This window comes from Anser cygnoides, chromosome 4 (genome assembly GCF_040182565.1).
Source record: "Anser cygnoides isolate HZ-2024a breed goose chromosome 4, Taihu_goose_T2T_genome, whole genome shotgun sequence".
NCBI classification, from domain to species: Eukaryota; Metazoa; Chordata; class Aves; order Anseriformes; family Anatidae; genus Anser; species Anser cygnoides.
Genome location: NC_089876.1, coordinates 7,325,143 through 7,342,911, shown reverse-complemented (window position 1 = coordinate 7,342,911; position 17,769 = coordinate 7,325,143). Strand labels below are relative to the sequence as shown.

The following is a 17,769-nucleotide window of genomic DNA, read 5'->3' as shown; positions in this document are numbered from 1 at the left end:
TCAATATCTTTCAAGCAAAAAAATTCAGGTATTTCACAACACTAATACCAAGAAACTAGAGAATTATCAGATAAGGCTGACTACTCTAAATGCTGTATGGTAACTTCCTTATGAAGTCTTTTTAACATCGTCAACTTTCAAGTTGGAGTTTAAGTCCGCGGGAGAACCCTCCAGCCTTTAAACTGGATGATTAGTTCAGCTTTTCTGCCAAAAGCCTGTTTTCAGTGCTGCGCAGACGTTGCATAGTAGCCTGAGTACAGAATCAGCTCTGTATTGAATTTCTGGCATTGCCTAAGTGCAGAAAAGTCTTCTCTGTGCTGTATTTCTCCCTAGTTTGTATTACAGGGAAGCCACAAAGTCATCTCTGAAGCACTCTGGTGAGTGTTTGTTCCTTCTAAACTTGTTAAAAAATCTTTTAAGATCTTTTAGAAAAGTACAAATTGTTTTAGAAGCATATGGTGTTCCTTAATTGTCCAATTCATGGGCTGAGTTTAAAAAAAGAAAGATCTAGATAGAACTTAAAGAGCTGTCTTCCACTTGCTGTGACTGGGTCACCAATACCACGAGAACAGGCTCTTCAGCAGTGTTTCAGAGCTCCTACTTCCTCTCCCACCCAAGGCAGGAAGCAGGGGAAGTTATGCAGGACAGACTGTTTCCACTCAGCTTCCTATTCTGGGTGAGCAATTCAGGAATGTAAATATTGCTCCCCAGGTGATTACTGGTATGAGAGCAGAAGTACAAAATCCGTGGCTTGAGAGCAGAGCCGAGGCAGGGTGAACACGCTGGAAGAGAGCTAAAGCGTTTGTGCAGCCCTGCAGATGAAAGCGAGAGCCATTTAAAGAAAGCTCAGGGAAAGCAAAAATTCAGCCCTACCAGCTGAACTGAATTTTTGCGTGCACACTCACGAGGGAGAAGAAAAGTCATCTTAAAATGATCACCGTGCACTTGTGTTCCGTGATGTTAAACAGAAGCGGTACTTTGGCTTTGCACCATCCTTGTTAGCACTGCGGTCCTCCTCCCTGTCAGGCCTCGACAATTTGCTCTCATATCCCCCTTTTCCAGGAGGACTCTGAGCTGCAACACGCAAATACTGGCCACACAACGCACGTGTTCAAGAAGGGCTAGAATAAATATTTTGCTGCGTGTATAAAAAACCCCACTACATGGGTGCTAGCCTTTCAAGTGAGAAGTGCTCAGCAACCCAACACTTCAATCGTTTGAAAAATACTGAACAAATTGCGGTGTGGAGGCCTTCTGGGGTTCAGCCAGAAGGAATTAGGTTTTCTAAAGTGACCTTCTGTTAGTTTTCACCTCCTGACTTTCCCTCCTGTCTCTGCCCCTTAAGAAAACAAGGAAGTCTTCCCATAAGGCTTGAGATGCTGATGTCTGGACTGACTTTATCCTCTGACTGCCAGCAAACAGAAGTACAAGTGAAGTAAGATAGCCTTTAGAAAGAGAAGCAAGTTTGTTAATTCACAACGCTTTTTTTTTTTTTAAAACATTGGGAAGCAAGAAGCAGTACTATGAGTACTTGTGACTGCAGAATGTTTAAATAACGCCTTATTTGCTCTCGTGCCATTCTTTACCCCTTCCCTTTTCATTCTGCTGTTCTTCTCTTCTCTATCCTTATCCAAATGTTATGCTCTTGGACGTGTATATGAACCTCAGAATACTTATTTACAATGATTTTAGCACCACTAGCACATATTAGTCAGTATAGCTACAGCAGTGGGCTACTTTTTTTTTTTTTAATGATTATCAGTGGACCATCTTTGAAACCACTAACTGAATTCTTGTGACAGATCAAAGTAATAGGCAGGAAGTTTTTTCCTTTCCTCAAATCCCAGAGCGATTCTGTAAACTCTACAGAGACAAAGTCATCTTCTGTTTGTTTGAAATTGCAACGCCTCCTTGGGCTGGAGAAACAGCTAATGGTGTACTTGACAAATCCAAAAAGGAAAGGGTATTTATGAACACTAAGACTTATAGTCTGTCTTGTAAGTGTCCAGTGATTTTTAAAAAGCTTTTAAGCTATGGAATGTGTGAGCATCTCTAGATGCCTGAATACTTGAATTAAAGTATTTATCAGGAAGAATCAATAACTGAACACAAACATAGGGTGTTTTCAAGGAAGGACTTGTTCTTTCTGCTCAGTCTTTTTGACCCACGCCTGAACGCCCATATCTCAGAGACCATTGTGACTACTAGCAAAATTTATAATCAAAGCACTCAAAAGTATTTTTTAATTGGTAATTATTTTTATGCAACTGTTCAAACCCCATCCCCTCTCCTTTCAAGGAGATGGAGATGAAGGAACAAACTGTGTATATACACTCTTGCAGGAGGTAAGTAGACTGAAATTTAATAGACTGTGGCTGTTTTCTCCTTCTCTGTACATCACCAGCTTTTTTTTCCTTATTATTATTACTACTTTTCTCCTTTATGTCCTAAGAAAAAGAGTGCAGGATGTTTTGTTAAGCCTTGGCTAAGAATGTGCATCTCTAGCCTCCCATGAAAGCAAAGTAGCAGAATGCTCTCAGATTTTCCCACCTGAGGTTAGTGACAGCCCTGAAAGCGTGCAATTAGCATCATCGGCCATCCGCTGCTACCGCAATATGTACGAGCTTTCCAAAAACTTGGAGAGACCGTAGGAGTTAAAGGCTGATCATACAAGGCTACAAAAAACTTTGTGATGTACTTAAGCAGAAGTGATTTACTCTTTGTATTAAAGTAGTAGTTTTTGTACATTCGCAAAACAAACTCTCTCAAGACCACTCTGCTAAGCTACCTTAGAGCAAGGTCGGTTTGTACATATATTCTAAAAAGCTACAGAAATTCAAACACTTATTATATAAAACATATATTTTTAAGGCTCACATCCATTTTATCCTAAAAGCAGGATGCCACTTCAGAGGTTCTCAGCAGGCAGTAAGCAAAGCTTTCAAACTTATTTAAACACCAGCTGCGTTTCAACAAAATGTCAGCTCTCCCGAGTTCCACTCATACAGGAAACTACTTGGTAAACAGCCTCTTTCTCTGCTTTCTAATGGATGCCTGACCTATTTATTGCACCTCGGACACAATACTGAAAGAATCCCGCTGCAGGCACTTAACAGAAGCAGGCTAATAAAAACAACAGTTGCAACAGTTTGCTATAAGCAGCAAGATTTATGCTACCCCTTTCTAAAATATATATTGCCTTACTCGTTAGGCGTTTATTTTGAAACAAAGTAGAACGTAATGGCAAAAGCTAACGTTTTTTAGCCATGTTCTTTAAAAGGACAGCATTGAGAAGCTGAACTCAAAGTACAAAATTATCAAAACTTATCCTGTTAAAGAGTGAACTGAGAAGGCCTTCAGCAGCTCCTTTTACATTTATGAGAAGTTAAAAAGTTAAAGCAGCATTATTACCACTGGTAAGTTATAACTGCCAAGTATAAAATATACGGGGACCCTGAATTTCAATAGATGTGTGGAATATACGTGCCTTATCCCTACTGACACAATATATGGAGATTTATTTGCAATGTAGGTAGGACCTGTAGGTTTTAAATCTCAGGAGGACCTAGATATGTTTTAATAGACATTTGGAAAGAAAGCCCCAAAGGTAAAGAGGAGGAGCCATAAAACAATAAAAGCCTATGCTAGTACAAATTATCCCATGTCAAGAGCAATGGGTCCTAAAATGCTGAGGGTGACAACTAGCAAATTTTTACTATTTCTATAAGGAAAAAGAAACAGAAGGAAACAAATTTTCAGTAAACATATAATACGGAATGACCTTAATTCTTTGTCCTAATTCTCAGCCCATCTCCTTATTTCAGCTCTGGTTTCCAAGCTACATAAGGAAGTTGCAGCTCAAAGAAAACAGTTTTTAGAGCATGGACTATTTATTGTTAAGATGCATGACTGCACATTTGGCAAAGAGGCAAAAAGAGGGTAAAGCTAAAGACACAGAGGCACAGTATTCACTGGATAAAGAGCACAATAGGCTTCAGAAAACAGACCAAGCAGTTGAGTCTCTCACCCTTTTCATCTGTACCTGACTTAATTCCTTAGGATCGAGAGCTCTACCAAAGGGTATGCGCACACCTCTAAGTGACAGCACGTAGGTCCTCCCCTCCAAATTATTAACATGCTAAAATTAGCTGCAGTTTTATCAGATTGCACATTTGGGTGCGACCAAAACAATGATCGTTTAGGTGCAAGTAGGGCAAAGTAGTAATGATGTGAGGTAGCTGAAAGCAAACACGAGGTATGAACAAAATTAGAAGTAACAATCCGTAATAACCCCTTAAAAATAAAAGGCAAGTCATTTTGGTGTAGGTGTTAGCATTAGACTGACCTCTCAAAGTTGTACTGCGTTTTCCTTTTTTCATTTTTTAAACTAAGATTCTCTCACCCATTTTATTAAAACAAAGTCATCTGGTTCATCGTGCAGGGGAATTTCTCCATCTAAAGCAGAAAACTGAGCTAGAACGCTTTCAGTCTATGGTTATGTTATGATACTTGATACGTTTCCTATAGCTCTGCACTCCTCTGACCAAAAAGGAGCTTTTCCACAAAATACAAGCCTCCTGCCGGTTTCCATTTCTAGCACAGCTTTAAAGGCAGTAAGATTTGCAAATCCCTTAACATCAAACTTCATGGAAATGTTCAGGTACAACAGTGTTATCATCCTGATGCATTAAAGCATCAAGTCTGGCCATTAAAACTTGTCATTTCACCCTAGGTTTAAAAGTTCTTATAAACCAGAACCTGCTGTGACTTCCTTTTCCCCCTTTGTCTGTGTCTAAGCTCCAGTAGCTCTGCCACCTGCATCATATTTTATGGTGCTGGCAAGATCACTGCTTTTAAGAATTATCAACACATTTTATAGTCCCACTACCAAACTTCCACTCATTTCAGCAGAACTGGTTTCCTGCGTTATCCTGGGGTGTTAGTGGTCCTGATTTTTAGGGTTTAGCAATAACTTAAAAGCATAAATTGCCTTATGTGCTGAAATTGCCAGGAAGATCATCTTAATGGTTGAAGTCAGATTGTGATTACGTCTAACTAGTTCTCTGACTCATTCACATCACCTTGGGCAGTGTTGTTGTCTTGTTCTCAAAGTCCTAACACTGAATAAGTTCAAAAGAGCTAAAAAAGGATATTGAGTTTGTTCCTTTATTCGGGACTAAGGGAAGGGAGTGGGAGAGGATAACATAGCTTGTTATCCTCACATAACAGTACAGAGTTGTATGAAACGTTAAGTATGAGATAGGCATGTCATTAACCTTTTAGTATTTTTATGATAAAATTTTAGTATTTTTATGATAAAATTGCAATGAATTCCTATAAGAAACTAGCTGTACCTCTTGAAAATGAGTTTAAGGTAAATATGTTCATTACACATCACCAGCATACACAGTTGTTTTATAAACAGATAGCTTCCTAGCCCTTGATTGAGGAGTAAAAAAGATGCAGAGTTTAAATGACAACAGTACGTTGTTAAAAAGGTACGGTGTCGTTCCACCTTCAAAAAATTCAACCCCAACTTAAATGCAAAACCTGATCACAACAGTGCTAGCAAGATCTTTTGCAGCAGTGGGGCTTCTGGGTATTGCAGTAATAATCACATGTTACTAATGAAATATTATACCATCTTATACCATCTTATTAAGAAATTTGTTTGGTAAGCATCCTAATTTCATACCTCACAGCATCCAGTCTCTTGTTCTGTCGAATGAGTTCAATGAACTCCTGAATCCTTAGGCTGAACTCCAGACAACTCTGAGATTAAAGACAAGACAGGGTCTTAGACGGTGCCACAACTGCACTGCACAGTATGTTAAATACTATGTGTGCACAACAAAGTGTTAATAACATGCAACCTTTTTTCCTTGCTTTTAGGCATTCATGAAATAGTTGAAATGCTGATTTGTGGACAAGACATCAGCACAGAATTCCCTAAAAGCAAACAAAACTCCTCCTGCCTCCTTCAAAATTTCAGTACTTAGCAGGGATAAACTTCTTCCTAATGATTGAAACCATCATTATCTGGGATGCAAGTGAGAGTAACAGGCGGCTAGTTTCTTAGTGCTATCTTACAGTCTAAAGTAGCAGACTGAACAGAAGTCTGGGGCTATGTGATAATTTAAACAAGAGAGGTCTGCCCAGAAGACTGCAACGAAGAAACAAGTCTTTGAACCCCTTCTACTAATAAAAAGCAGCACGGAGTTTAGCTTACTGCGATCATCTCTCCCCCTCCCTTTCTTCAAACTTCTATCCTGCTGCTGCTGTCAAACATCTAAAAGCCATGCTGAAGACAAGTTTCAAACAAGAAAACCAAGTGCCATTTACCTGTTTTGGGACAAGGGTAAAATTTGAAGCCTAATGAAGTTGACCGTGTCCCTTTAAATCAAATTCCATCACCAGTTCACAAAATCTATAAAAAACTTTGAATATATGGAATTAAACAGATTCTCCCCACCCGCCCCCCTTAAAAGAACAAGTCACTATGCTTCTTTATAGGGACACAGCCAACTGTTTTATTACCTTAAGAACACAACCAAAACCTAAAGTCCTTTGAATCTTGAAAAGCAACTTTATTCCTTGAGTTACCGTGCCCCATTTGCCAAGTGTATTTTCTCTTCCCCCATGCTTGTAATGAATAGTTGCCTTCTGTTTATTGTCCGTCAGCACAATAATATCAAAATTCCTCAGTGACTTCACGAGGAATTTGAGCAACTCCAAATTTGTATCAGCTAACTGCCTGGGGTGACTAAGGCACATATTTCAGTGATTTGTTTTAAGATCAGAAACATAGCCATTTGAATGTAAGTGATGCATTCTGTTACTCGTTAAAATACAGTTGTTTAAGGAACAGAAGAATTATTTTCCATTTACACGTTTTTCTCTACTTGTATGTACATTTAGCAAAGAATAAAAATTTCTTCTCTACTTTACTTGGAATTTTCAAACAGAATTACATTAAAATTCCCTTTTGTTGAGATCCACACAAAAGCCTCATTTAGAATTTTAGCTAAGTTTGTTTCTATTAATAAAATTAATCAAACTTTCAAATGGTTTTAATACCAAATCCTAGGGCTTGATATTTCCTTTAATTATTTCAGCAGCAAAAAACCCACAGCCTAAGAAACAATCTTCAGTCTTTTTTTGTTTGTTTTTAATAAATCTTCAAGTAAGCCACAAGTCAATGGCTCTATCAGTTCTGTAGACAAGTGTAACTGAAAGAAAAGAGTCCTGAACAGTCAGATGATGCACGTATTTCAGCTTTTCATACCTTCAAACAATTCCACAGAAGCTATTCACAAGAGTTCAGATGGCTCACATCTGTAAAGACTACAGAACTACATGCTTTCCCAGGCCAACATTGTTTGATTTTTTGATTTTGCTCACTTTTAGATGGTGGCTTGGGTTTTAGAACATTAACATTGATGAGTAGCTAAGCAACCAGAAACAGAAGAAATGTCTGTGTTTCAGAAAGAAGCATAGGGACTTCTTTTCTTCCAACTCTGATCTTTCACAGCCTTAGATTTTTAAATATCTAAGAGTAGGGCTTGCAGAAATATATATTCTTTTTTTTTTCCAAGAAGAGGGATGGGGAAGATTTTTCCTTCCTTGTTTGTTGAAGATTGGTGATGAAAAAATAGGACATTCAGATTTTTATTTCTTATATTGCTTAGCATATTAAGATTATAATTTATTTTTTTTCCCCAGCAGCATAATTATGCAATAGTGTTTACATACCAATTCTGGTTTTCCTTTAATGGTTTCCATAACAAGTTCATCACTTTCTTTAGAGTAATCACTGGCCGTTTTCCTTTCGTGTCCCATCTTCAGTTCATTCTCATTTTGGCACCCCTGAGTGACACAGAACGTCACTCTTTGCTTACCTTTAACTGCACTTAAACATTTTTGGTTAAAGAAAGCACTTAGTTTTAAAAAAAGACATCTCTGAAGGAGGCAGGGGTTTTGGTTAATATAGTTATAAAACAGATTTCTGCAAGCCCCATAAACGATTACAGGATATTGTAAAATGCAGAATTTAAGGGATAAGGAAATTTAAACCTGCTGCAGGGATGAATATACAGCACGTTCAGGTCACAGTATTCAACGGCAGACAACATAGTGCACTTATTCCTTTATTAGACTTCTATTTTTCAAGAAGCTTCAATTTCTTACAGGTTATTTCTTTACTCAAGGTGTTGTGTGTGGGTTTTTTTTTTTTTTTGATGTATACACTTCAAAAATACTAACACAAATCTGTATTAGATTTCTTTCAGTGATAAGCTTCAGGACATATGTTTACCGATTCATCTCACTCTTAAAATACCTTCATATATAAACTAGGAATTGTGTTCTCAGCAGGATGCAAGAAGAGCTATACACACAGGCTCACATGCATCAAGACACTAAGCACATTTGCTTTCAGGTTTGGCATTCAAGTGAGCTAGTTTAGCGCCAGTAACCTACACCTTAAAAGATAGATTTTGTACTTACTGTCCTTACTTTTATACAAGGCCTCATTCAAGACCTATAATTTAAACCAAATTGACCGCATCAAATATCCAAGTAGTTTAGAAAACCACTACTTAAGCAAAACATTAACAACACTACATTTTCATACCTTCATTTTCCTGAGCCTGGATTTGTTATCGTGACACCAAGCCAAGCAAGTCATAGTCTCTTGTCTTTCCAATGACTCTTCCACTTCTTTAGCAGTCAAAAACATCTCAATATTTACTAAGTCCTTCAAAAGCAAAGCAAAAGGAAAGTAGGGCTTGTTAAACTGTACTGATACTTTACACAGCAGTCCATGCAACAGAACCAAAAGACAGAGATACAAAAGACATTGTTCTAGAGACCTCTCTTCTAGGACAATACTTCCCTAAAAAAGTACAGATCTCCCAGGTTATCAAATATTTTTTCCCATATATTTTTTCTTTAAAAAAAACATAGATGTTTCCAAATAATGTGAACGAGAGCCATTCTGAATTGGCACCGCCAGAAGTTATTTCCGAGCTGCACAAACACATCATGCTGTGACAGTTCATACTTTGCTGCAGAAAATACACTGTGGGATACCATAATTCAATACACAAACAGTAATCCAGTACTAAAATATTTGATTAGCACACACTTCAATTTTGAATAAGTTCATTTTTATGTAGACTTCACAGCAAAGTTCTGAAAATTATACAACTGAAATGTTAAGTGACAAACATTGTAGGAGTTGCAGTGAACTAAACCACTCAAATAGGTGGCATTTTCAGCTGTTAGGACAGCTGAAAATACTTAGTCTAAGACCTTCCCATGACAAAGATAAAGAAACAGAAGCAGCAGCAAACTTACCACATTCCCATTTTGCTTTTCATTAGCCAATTTTCCCCTTTAAATAACCCCTATTATTAGGAAAACATACCACATTGCACTAGGTTTGTCAGAATGCTTATTTAGAGAAGTGTAGACATGCTCCATGTATTTCTAAATCACAACATAAGTGGTTAAAAATAAACTTTTCCTAAGGTTTTTCTCTCACATGACTTTAAAAAACAAAATATTAAGGGTATCTTACATGCAACTAGATTTTACAAAATATATGATGACAGCACTGTATCATCAGAAGAATAAAGGGTATCACACAGCTCTAGTGCTATCAGATCCAGGTATGTCAGACTGAAGTCAGACCCCAACTAGTTGCACCCCAACTAGTTGCAAGTTTACAGAATTAAATTAAAATTAGACAAATACTGAACCTCCTATCCCCTTAACCTTTTTTTTTTTTTTTTTAAATCAATGCCTTCTCAAATCAACTGGAAGAATGGCAGTTGGTTCCATAAAAAAAATATAATTTTGCTTTTTGATAGTTCGAAGCACTTCCAATTATATTCTCAGGTTAAAAAAGTGCATTGTTCCCGTGCCTGATAATATGACCACCTAAAAACCTCTTGCCCATGTAACTCATCTGTGTAAGTAATTTGATATATGATGCCACCACTTTCATTATCTTGTCTACATATTTTTCCATACGGCTCTGAATGGACAGACGATTCAAGTTAAAAATAACATCTTCATACACCTCCCCACACTTATTTGTGCTATATGCATCCCCTTAATGAGCAGCATTGGATTTTACACTAAATTAAAACAAAAACATTTTCATCTACTTTTTTTTTTTTTTAAAAAAAAAGATCTGGATATGCTATGCAGATGATAAATCACGGGTTTGTTAATAAATCACTGATCTGTTAGCCTTTCATAGCTTAAGCTTCATCAAAAAAAACAGTTTTATTTATTTTTTTAAGAAGCATATGGGCAGCATTTTAGGTCAATGAGCTAGTGAGAGAATCCCAACTGAATGCATTTATCCATGAGGTGTTAGTATGGCAATCCTCAGCTATGAGACGAAAAGACTGTAGTTGCTGCTGAGGCAGAAAAAAAAAATCCCTTGTAAGCAAGAAGAATTCCTACATTCCTTTTGCAAATTCAAAATAAAAAGGTTCTATTTGGTACAGAAATGCTAATTAGACTTGTGTTTGCCAAAAGAAGTCAAAGCTTGGCAGTCATCTCCATTAAATAGACAGTATGTATCCAGAAAACAGAGGAGAACATTTTTAATTAAAAGATTTCCTTTCAGAACTACAATCACATTTGAATTGCACCAATAAACAGATTTTTCTTCTCTGCTGACTAAATAGAAAGTTAGGGAACAATCTCAAAAAGGCATTAAGAAGTCCATCTGTAGGGAAAGAAACAGCTCATGCAGCTGATAACAAGTAGTTAAGCCTTAATCACGCAGATTGATAGAAGGAAATACTAAGATACAATCGCGCAATAAACCTTCGGAAAAACCTGCACATGCTCTTGTGACCTGTGTTTTTGGGTTTTGCTTTCTTTCGTTATTTCTAATCTGATCACAATTCCCTGTTTTGGTTGTGCCTACTCTTCATGCTTCCCCACAGTGTATTTCATTAGCTAGGACTAAGGAAATGGAAGAAATGAGTATCAAGAGCATTTGACTTCATTAGAAACAGCACAGCTCTTCCACGCCAGGCAGTACCACACTCTTTGGAGAACTCCTTGCGTCCCACGTCGCGTACAGGTGAGTACATCTACCCATCATCCTGTGCTCTGCTCCATTTACATACATATAGCTTTTGAAACATCACTGCTTTTTTAAGTTGCAAGTGCCTACAGGGAGGGAGTCTACCAGCCCTATGATGCTGCACAGAACTCCAATAATTAAGGTATAAAACACTCTGAAGAACGAGGAGTCCTTTACTCTGATTATTACTACCTATACCCCTGGCCAACATAAAAGCTACAGCCCTACATTGCATTTCTATTTTCTTTTCCTTTGTAAGAACATCCCAAGCATGTATGTGCACGTCCCCTCCTTGGAGCACATCTTGGGCTCCGATCACCGCAAGCAGGAGATGATCTGGGTTCAGCTCGGAGCTTCTCACTCCTCGTTTCTCTGCTGAGCAGTGCCCTACTTTCAGGAGACTCCAACACCTGCCCTGTCCGGAGGGACAGGCTGCAGCAAACACTCGTTAGTTACTGGATATCAAACGGCCACCACTGGAAGCATCTACTGAAGCTTTTTCTCCACGGAGGGGGTGTTTAGAATTAAGCTCACATCAGCTGGAGGACAAACCTGCAGGAAGCCAGGCTCCACAAGTTCAAGAAGTCATTGAGTAACTGCCTTGGGATGGAAAATAATCACCAATTTCAACACCAGTTTCAGGCATCAGAACTAAGTGGAACATGAAAGCGGGCTCAGTTTCATGAATTCACATGGCTGTACTAGAAAAAAGTGATTCACAAAAATACAGTGAACGGTATATGAAGAATAACAGATGTGAAGTGAAACGGTGCGTACAAAAGGTAGTAGGATAATTTGTTTTTAACCGGTGGCTATTTTCACTTCACATAAATTTGAAATTAAAAACAGCTATATGTCTATAACAAAGTTGTGAACCAAGTAAGAAACTAGTAACCACATATTGAAGTGTGGACTACTTTCGATTTAAACCTAAATAAGGTTTGTAACGTTAAAAGTCCTATAGTGAATTAGAATTCAGTAATAAATTGGAAATAAAACAGTAGTTACACATACTTAGAGGAATTAAGTACATACAAAAAAGCAGTCGTGCTAAGAATAATGAAAGCCTATCAAACCTGTTCCTCTTCTGCAGGATTTGTGCAACTGCTAACAACGTGCTCTAGTATTTGAGCAAAATTCCTTTACTCCAGAAAACCTTAAGCAAACTTTATTCACCTTACGGTGAACTAACTGCATCTCAGTAGTCAAAGTAAGACAAAGTTCAACAGCAATCACTCCATCCAGGAGTCTTTTACTGACACAAAAGTGACCTCTTCAAGCATGGCAATGCAGGAGCTCCCCTGGGATGTCTTTAGAAAGCTCTTACTTTCTATTTAAAGATCAGCCCAGATGCAGAAACCTTCACCCATTTTTTAGAATGGGAACTTGTTTATCCTCATAGAAGTGAACCATCTTTACATTGTAACCACACACTGAGCACATTAAAGCTTTATAATTAAATTACAAGTTATACATTAGTTCCACAGTCATAACTAAAAGATAGCAACGTTTGTTTCATAGCAAGTAAAATTCTGAACTTCCCTACAATTTTTTGAGAAGCCAGCAATGATTTTCTCTCCAATATGTAAGACTGTTTTGATAAACTCACTCCCAAGTATAAAAACCAAACTCTTCAATAGTTTCAGATCTAGATGCATGGCTTCAAGTTTGCCAAGAAAACTACTCATACATTTCAGCACCAAATATCTCAAAACATCAACTTTGCAGCTGTTCTTACGCCAAAAACAGATTTAAAAAAGAAAAACATTTCTCTGGTAGCAAGACAGCTTTTGCTCAAAGGTTCTGTAGTGTTTATATAAGGGTTTTAGTTTATTTAATACATTTTAAGATTTGGAGCACTCAGGTCAACAGTTATTTATCTCCACTGGTCTCCGCTCCATGCATGAGATGAAGTCATTTATTTTATTTAATCTCCAGCCACAAGTCCAGAAAACTGTCAGGAAAAATGTGTGATAAAGTCTCTTATAATTCACATGAACATTTATAGGTTTTGGAAAAAAAAGAGAAAAAAACATATGGTCATTTCACAAGGCTCAAAACCAAACAGAAAGTACTAATTTATAATAAACAATACTTTATGTTCTCAAATCGCCCTACAAACTGTCCCTCAAAATAAGACAATTCACCTAAAGAGTTAGGCTTATGACAAGATTGAAAAAAAAAAGACTTGATTCAGGTAGAAAAAGGTAGCATTTTGTAGAAAGGAAGTTTAACTTAGTGTAAAAAAGCCAACAACAGTTATTAAAAAGGCTATTTGTATAAGACAGGTGAATCATAATATCATATGATAATGTTTTTACATTTTTTGAACATGCAAATTGTTTTTTTAATTGCTTGCTAGCATCAATGCAAAGTTGAAAACAGGCCAGGATGCCTCAAGCTATCAGGGGCTTGATGCCAAGCGTTAATAAGATTGACTACAGATACTACATGCATAAGAGCACCATTCTCATATTAATTTTTTGCTGATGCACTTAAGCATCCAGTAGTACAGTAAACATTCATTTAAACTATGTGTGTACGAAGTACATTAAACACTCGGATCCCTCTAAAACAACAGCTTTAAAAAAGCTGCGTTAATCTTTCAGTGACTGCTCACACACTGAACTACAAAGCCCCAACTTGCAACCTAACCTCCCTTAGAATTGAGGATGCAGTTAGCTATGAAACAGATACAAGTCAAATAATGAACAGTTACAAACAAAATGGTTGCATTAGTCTTCCATATTTGTACACTACTTTGTTAAATTTTCCTCTGTGATGAGTACAGAGCAAGTCCAGGGATTACCTAGATGCCACGATTACTGTTGCACAACTTGGGAAGAAGGCAAACAGCTACAAAGGCAGACAACAAGGACCATCTGGGGAAGAAGGAGGTTAGTGTATTTCTGCAACAGGGAATCAGTGAAAACCATGTCAGCCATCAGAAGTAGGGAGACTAGAACAGCCCACAGTGGTGCTGCCTACTTGGAAACGTGTGTGGAAAGAAAAAGTGAATTTCAGGGATAAAATGGGACAGCACAATAGGCTTTGATGGCAGTAAGATGAATTGATTACGGTCTCCGCTCCTTTGTCCCTGTTCTCTCGCCCCCAGTAAGTCTGCTAGTTACAAGAACCGATCCTTCAAAGTAAGTTCAGACTATGTAAAAATGACATTGAGATAGAAGGGAGAAAAATAATGAACAATGCTATAGGTGGTAACAAAACAGCAACATCACAGTTAATGAAGTTCATTTAAAAACAAGGCAAATTAACATTAAGAGGCCTCCTTACTCTCTGCTCATAAAATAATGCTGTCTGAAGTTCATTAAGCTACTATTAAGTGTTATAATGCTGCGCATTAACATCACTACAGAAAAAATAAACACAGTAATTGATGGAATGTCCCACTCAAAAGCCAGCTGCAGAACTAGTTGTTTGAAAGAAGCAAGGCGACGGCCAAACCACAGATTCAACAGACAAGCCAGAAAAGTTTGTCTGCAAAGTAAACACAGTACTCCTTGCTGTACATAGTCAAACCTTCGCATGAGAGCATCTTCTGTGACCTCTGTATAGCACAGAGCTTTGAATCTTACCTGGTTATTTTTGACAGGCCCCAGTAACTTACCCCGACTGATTATGGGTTTTTGGCACGAAGAGATGCTGCTACTTCTTCTGGCAAGTGGTTCTAAGAACTAAATCCTGTTCTAACCTTGTGTCTTATTTCAGGTTTGATTTTTTTTTAGGACTTCTGATTCCAAGTACTGTTTTTTCCAAAAGCATTTCTTCACTAGAATAAGCCCTGTGGATTACGACTTTTGCTCCTGTACCCAGCAATTCTCTCAACAAGCCAGTCCCACGCCCGCATGTCGCATTTTTCAATCATCATCTCCCTCCAATTTTTTCCAACAGCTTTACTACGACGTAGTCACCAAAATGCACACATTCTGGTACTGACTGCTGCAGGGCCAAATAAAGAGAAGTGTTTTATCTGCCTACTTTTTGCATCCTGTACTCCTGTCTCTGCAACTTCTGCAGCTCAGCAAATCGCTGCACTTTACCCAGCAGTACACAGTAATAAGTGTCCACACCAGGGTACTGCAACAAAGCCTCCAGACCTTTTAAGATGCATCAGTGGGCAGGAAAAAGCCTCTGGTCACAGCTTTACTTTGACTGTTTTCTGTAGTAGGCTCTTGTGGTAGAGGAAAGAAGACTAATCCTTTGCCAGGTGAGCATGAGCCCTGCAGCTCTTGTCCAAGCAGGATCAGTCTGTACCAGCAGCTATGAATTTTCTGACAAATAATGAACTCCTGTCACTGGAACAGTAATAGGAGAAAGCGTGACATGTAGAGTAACATCTACATTTTTAAGGAAATGTCTGGCAGGAAGAATGTACAATGAGAGAAGTCTAACACACCTAGACAATCTCCATTTGATAACTTGATAAAATTTCAATTCAAGATCTTGAGTGACAGTACATTGTGCTAGCCTTTCAGACTAAGTATTTTGTACTAAAATAGCTGCTAGATATACTTACTATTAACTAACCCATTTGTCTAAAAGATGACTTAAAAAACAGACACTCAGCATCACCGCATACTTCACATTGCTGGCTTTGAAGTGTCAAATGATTTGTAATGAGAAAGTTTGTTATTTTGGATCAATCTCGCCTATTTCACATTTACATAATTCTAATTCCCACAGATGCTTGAGACAAACAGCAGATGTAAGGCTGTGCAGGAATTACAGCACTTTGAAATTCAGATGAACACACCCAAACACTCATTATATCAATCTACCGAAAGTTGCTATGCCTACACTAAAAACATTTAAAGGAGCTTCTGAGTTGCTCATAGCCTAGTGCTTTAAGGTGACATCCTGGCCAGTTCAGCGACTCTTTTACAGGTAGCAGTCCCAAATCTCCCTAGTGTGGAGTTGCAGGAGAGGGACACAATAACTGGCTTCAGACAAAGCCATTTAATGGCTTTTGCCATTCTGCACTTAGAAATTCAGGTTGTCTATGTCCTGCATGACAGTGAAACAAATAATATGTGCAAGTATTATGCTGACTTTTATTCACCTATTTAAAATGAAAGCGTTATGAATATAAACTTCTTTTGATGAATTAATACATACTCAAGAGTTTGCTTACAAGCCATTCCTGAACTACGTACCTTAAAGATTTCTAAGGGTGCAGCTGTATGAACTTTTAACTTTAACATCATACAGCCTCCTCCATTCAAACTTTGGTATTCCTAAACACTGCTACAGTGAGAAATACACATAAATCACATCATTATTACTGATATCCATCCTACTCCAGTAAAAAGCTTACTGATCCAATGTTTTTGAACTTTATTATGTTTCTCATTTGTTGTGACCATTTCTGACTTGAATTTCACTCTTACTTTACCTAACCATATAAATTAAATGGGAACAGCCATTTCAGGCTTTTGGGGTGAAGACTGGTAGAAAAGCAACTGTACCAAACAGCATTTACTTCTTACCTGCGTATATACTATCAGTCTATGGCAATACTCCGTTCTCCTCATTCAGAAAGTGGAAGGCAGCTTTAGCAGTGCAAGGAGGCCCAAGGGAGCAGAGATCAGCCTCCAGAAGAACAGACAGGTTACCTGCACGTTGCTCCTGGTGCGTACATCTGCCTGCAGTTCGCTGCCCACAGCGTGATGCCGTTATCCTGCTCGTGAGCAAGAACACCAGCTATTCGTGGTCAAATATGCAACTGTCAGACCAGAGGTGCAGACAATTGGTTTCTTAAATATGAAACTTCCTTTAAAAATTCAGATAGCTCTAAATTCAACACCGTCTGCTCTTTGTCAACAACCAGGAGGCGAGCTTCAAAGCCCTAAACAAACCTAAGCGCCTATCACATTTTGACCAGAAAAGTACTGTTGGAGAGCATTCACTTTTGAGTGAATATTATACTTTCTTATTAAAAGAAGTGCATGCCATTTTAAGTGTTTTTTTTTTTATTTTATAAAAAAAAAGTCACCAGGAGGAAGATCAGGTTACTCAGTGAAAGGTTGATTTCACAAGTTGGAGCAAAACCTGATGCTGAAGCTGCATAACACACACAAATCATTTAACAGATCTTCAGCTGAGACTTCAGAAGACAATTTCACAGTTTTGAGGACCTTTTTTAAAAATAAAGTGAGGAGAAAGTCTTTAGCTTTAGGGTGGGGGAAAGGAACAGTGGGATACTTCATGAAGAGATCAGGTACTTGGTCAAGAGCCATGCAACTTGACTGGAAAAATACAAGTTTCTCTTATTCCAAAGGACATCAAAATAAGCTTTCCTGACTTGCCTTAACCAAATTAGATGATGGAACACCTGAGTTTGCTGCAGGCATCTTTCCAAATATTCAGAATTGGTTAATCCATTCAAAGTTGTTTCTAAATAATTAAAACCAAAGCTGTATCTATGCACAGAAAGGAAAAAAAAATGGACTAAAATGGAGAGAAGGAAGAACAGAGGATAATCAGCTTTTTGATACAGCGAGTGCTGTCATTTATGCTTATCAAAATCTAATTTTAAAAAATATTTGCTAAACCAGTTCGAAAGATAAAGTGTTTTAAGAACAGCTTTCACAATGTCTACTCTGCTTTGATATTCTACAGGAGATAACAGTGACCAAAAA

At 37.8% G+C, this 17,769-nt stretch overlaps 1 protein-coding gene across 3 annotated transcripts in view; it reads right to left on the bottom strand.

Annotated features, from left to right (window-relative positions):
• The window catches only part of MAEA (macrophage erythroblast attacher, E3 ubiquitin ligase), a 50,436-nt gene that overhangs the window by 7,502 nt on the left and 25,165 nt on the right, over positions 1-17,769 (bottom strand). For 2 of the 3 annotated variants that reach the window (XM_048081478.2, XM_013178267.3), the window contains exons 4-6: positions 8,633-8,755; positions 7,753-7,866; positions 5,696-5,772 (exon numbers count right to left, since the gene is read on the bottom strand). In XM_048081478.2, the coding sequence (XP_047937435.1) occupies positions 5,696-5,772; positions 7,753-7,866; positions 8,633-8,755 (314 nt within the window). The remainder of the gene's footprint in view (positions 1-5,695; positions 5,773-7,752; positions 7,867-8,632; positions 8,756-17,769) is intronic. The other variant, XM_048081488.2, reaches the window with a different exon arrangement.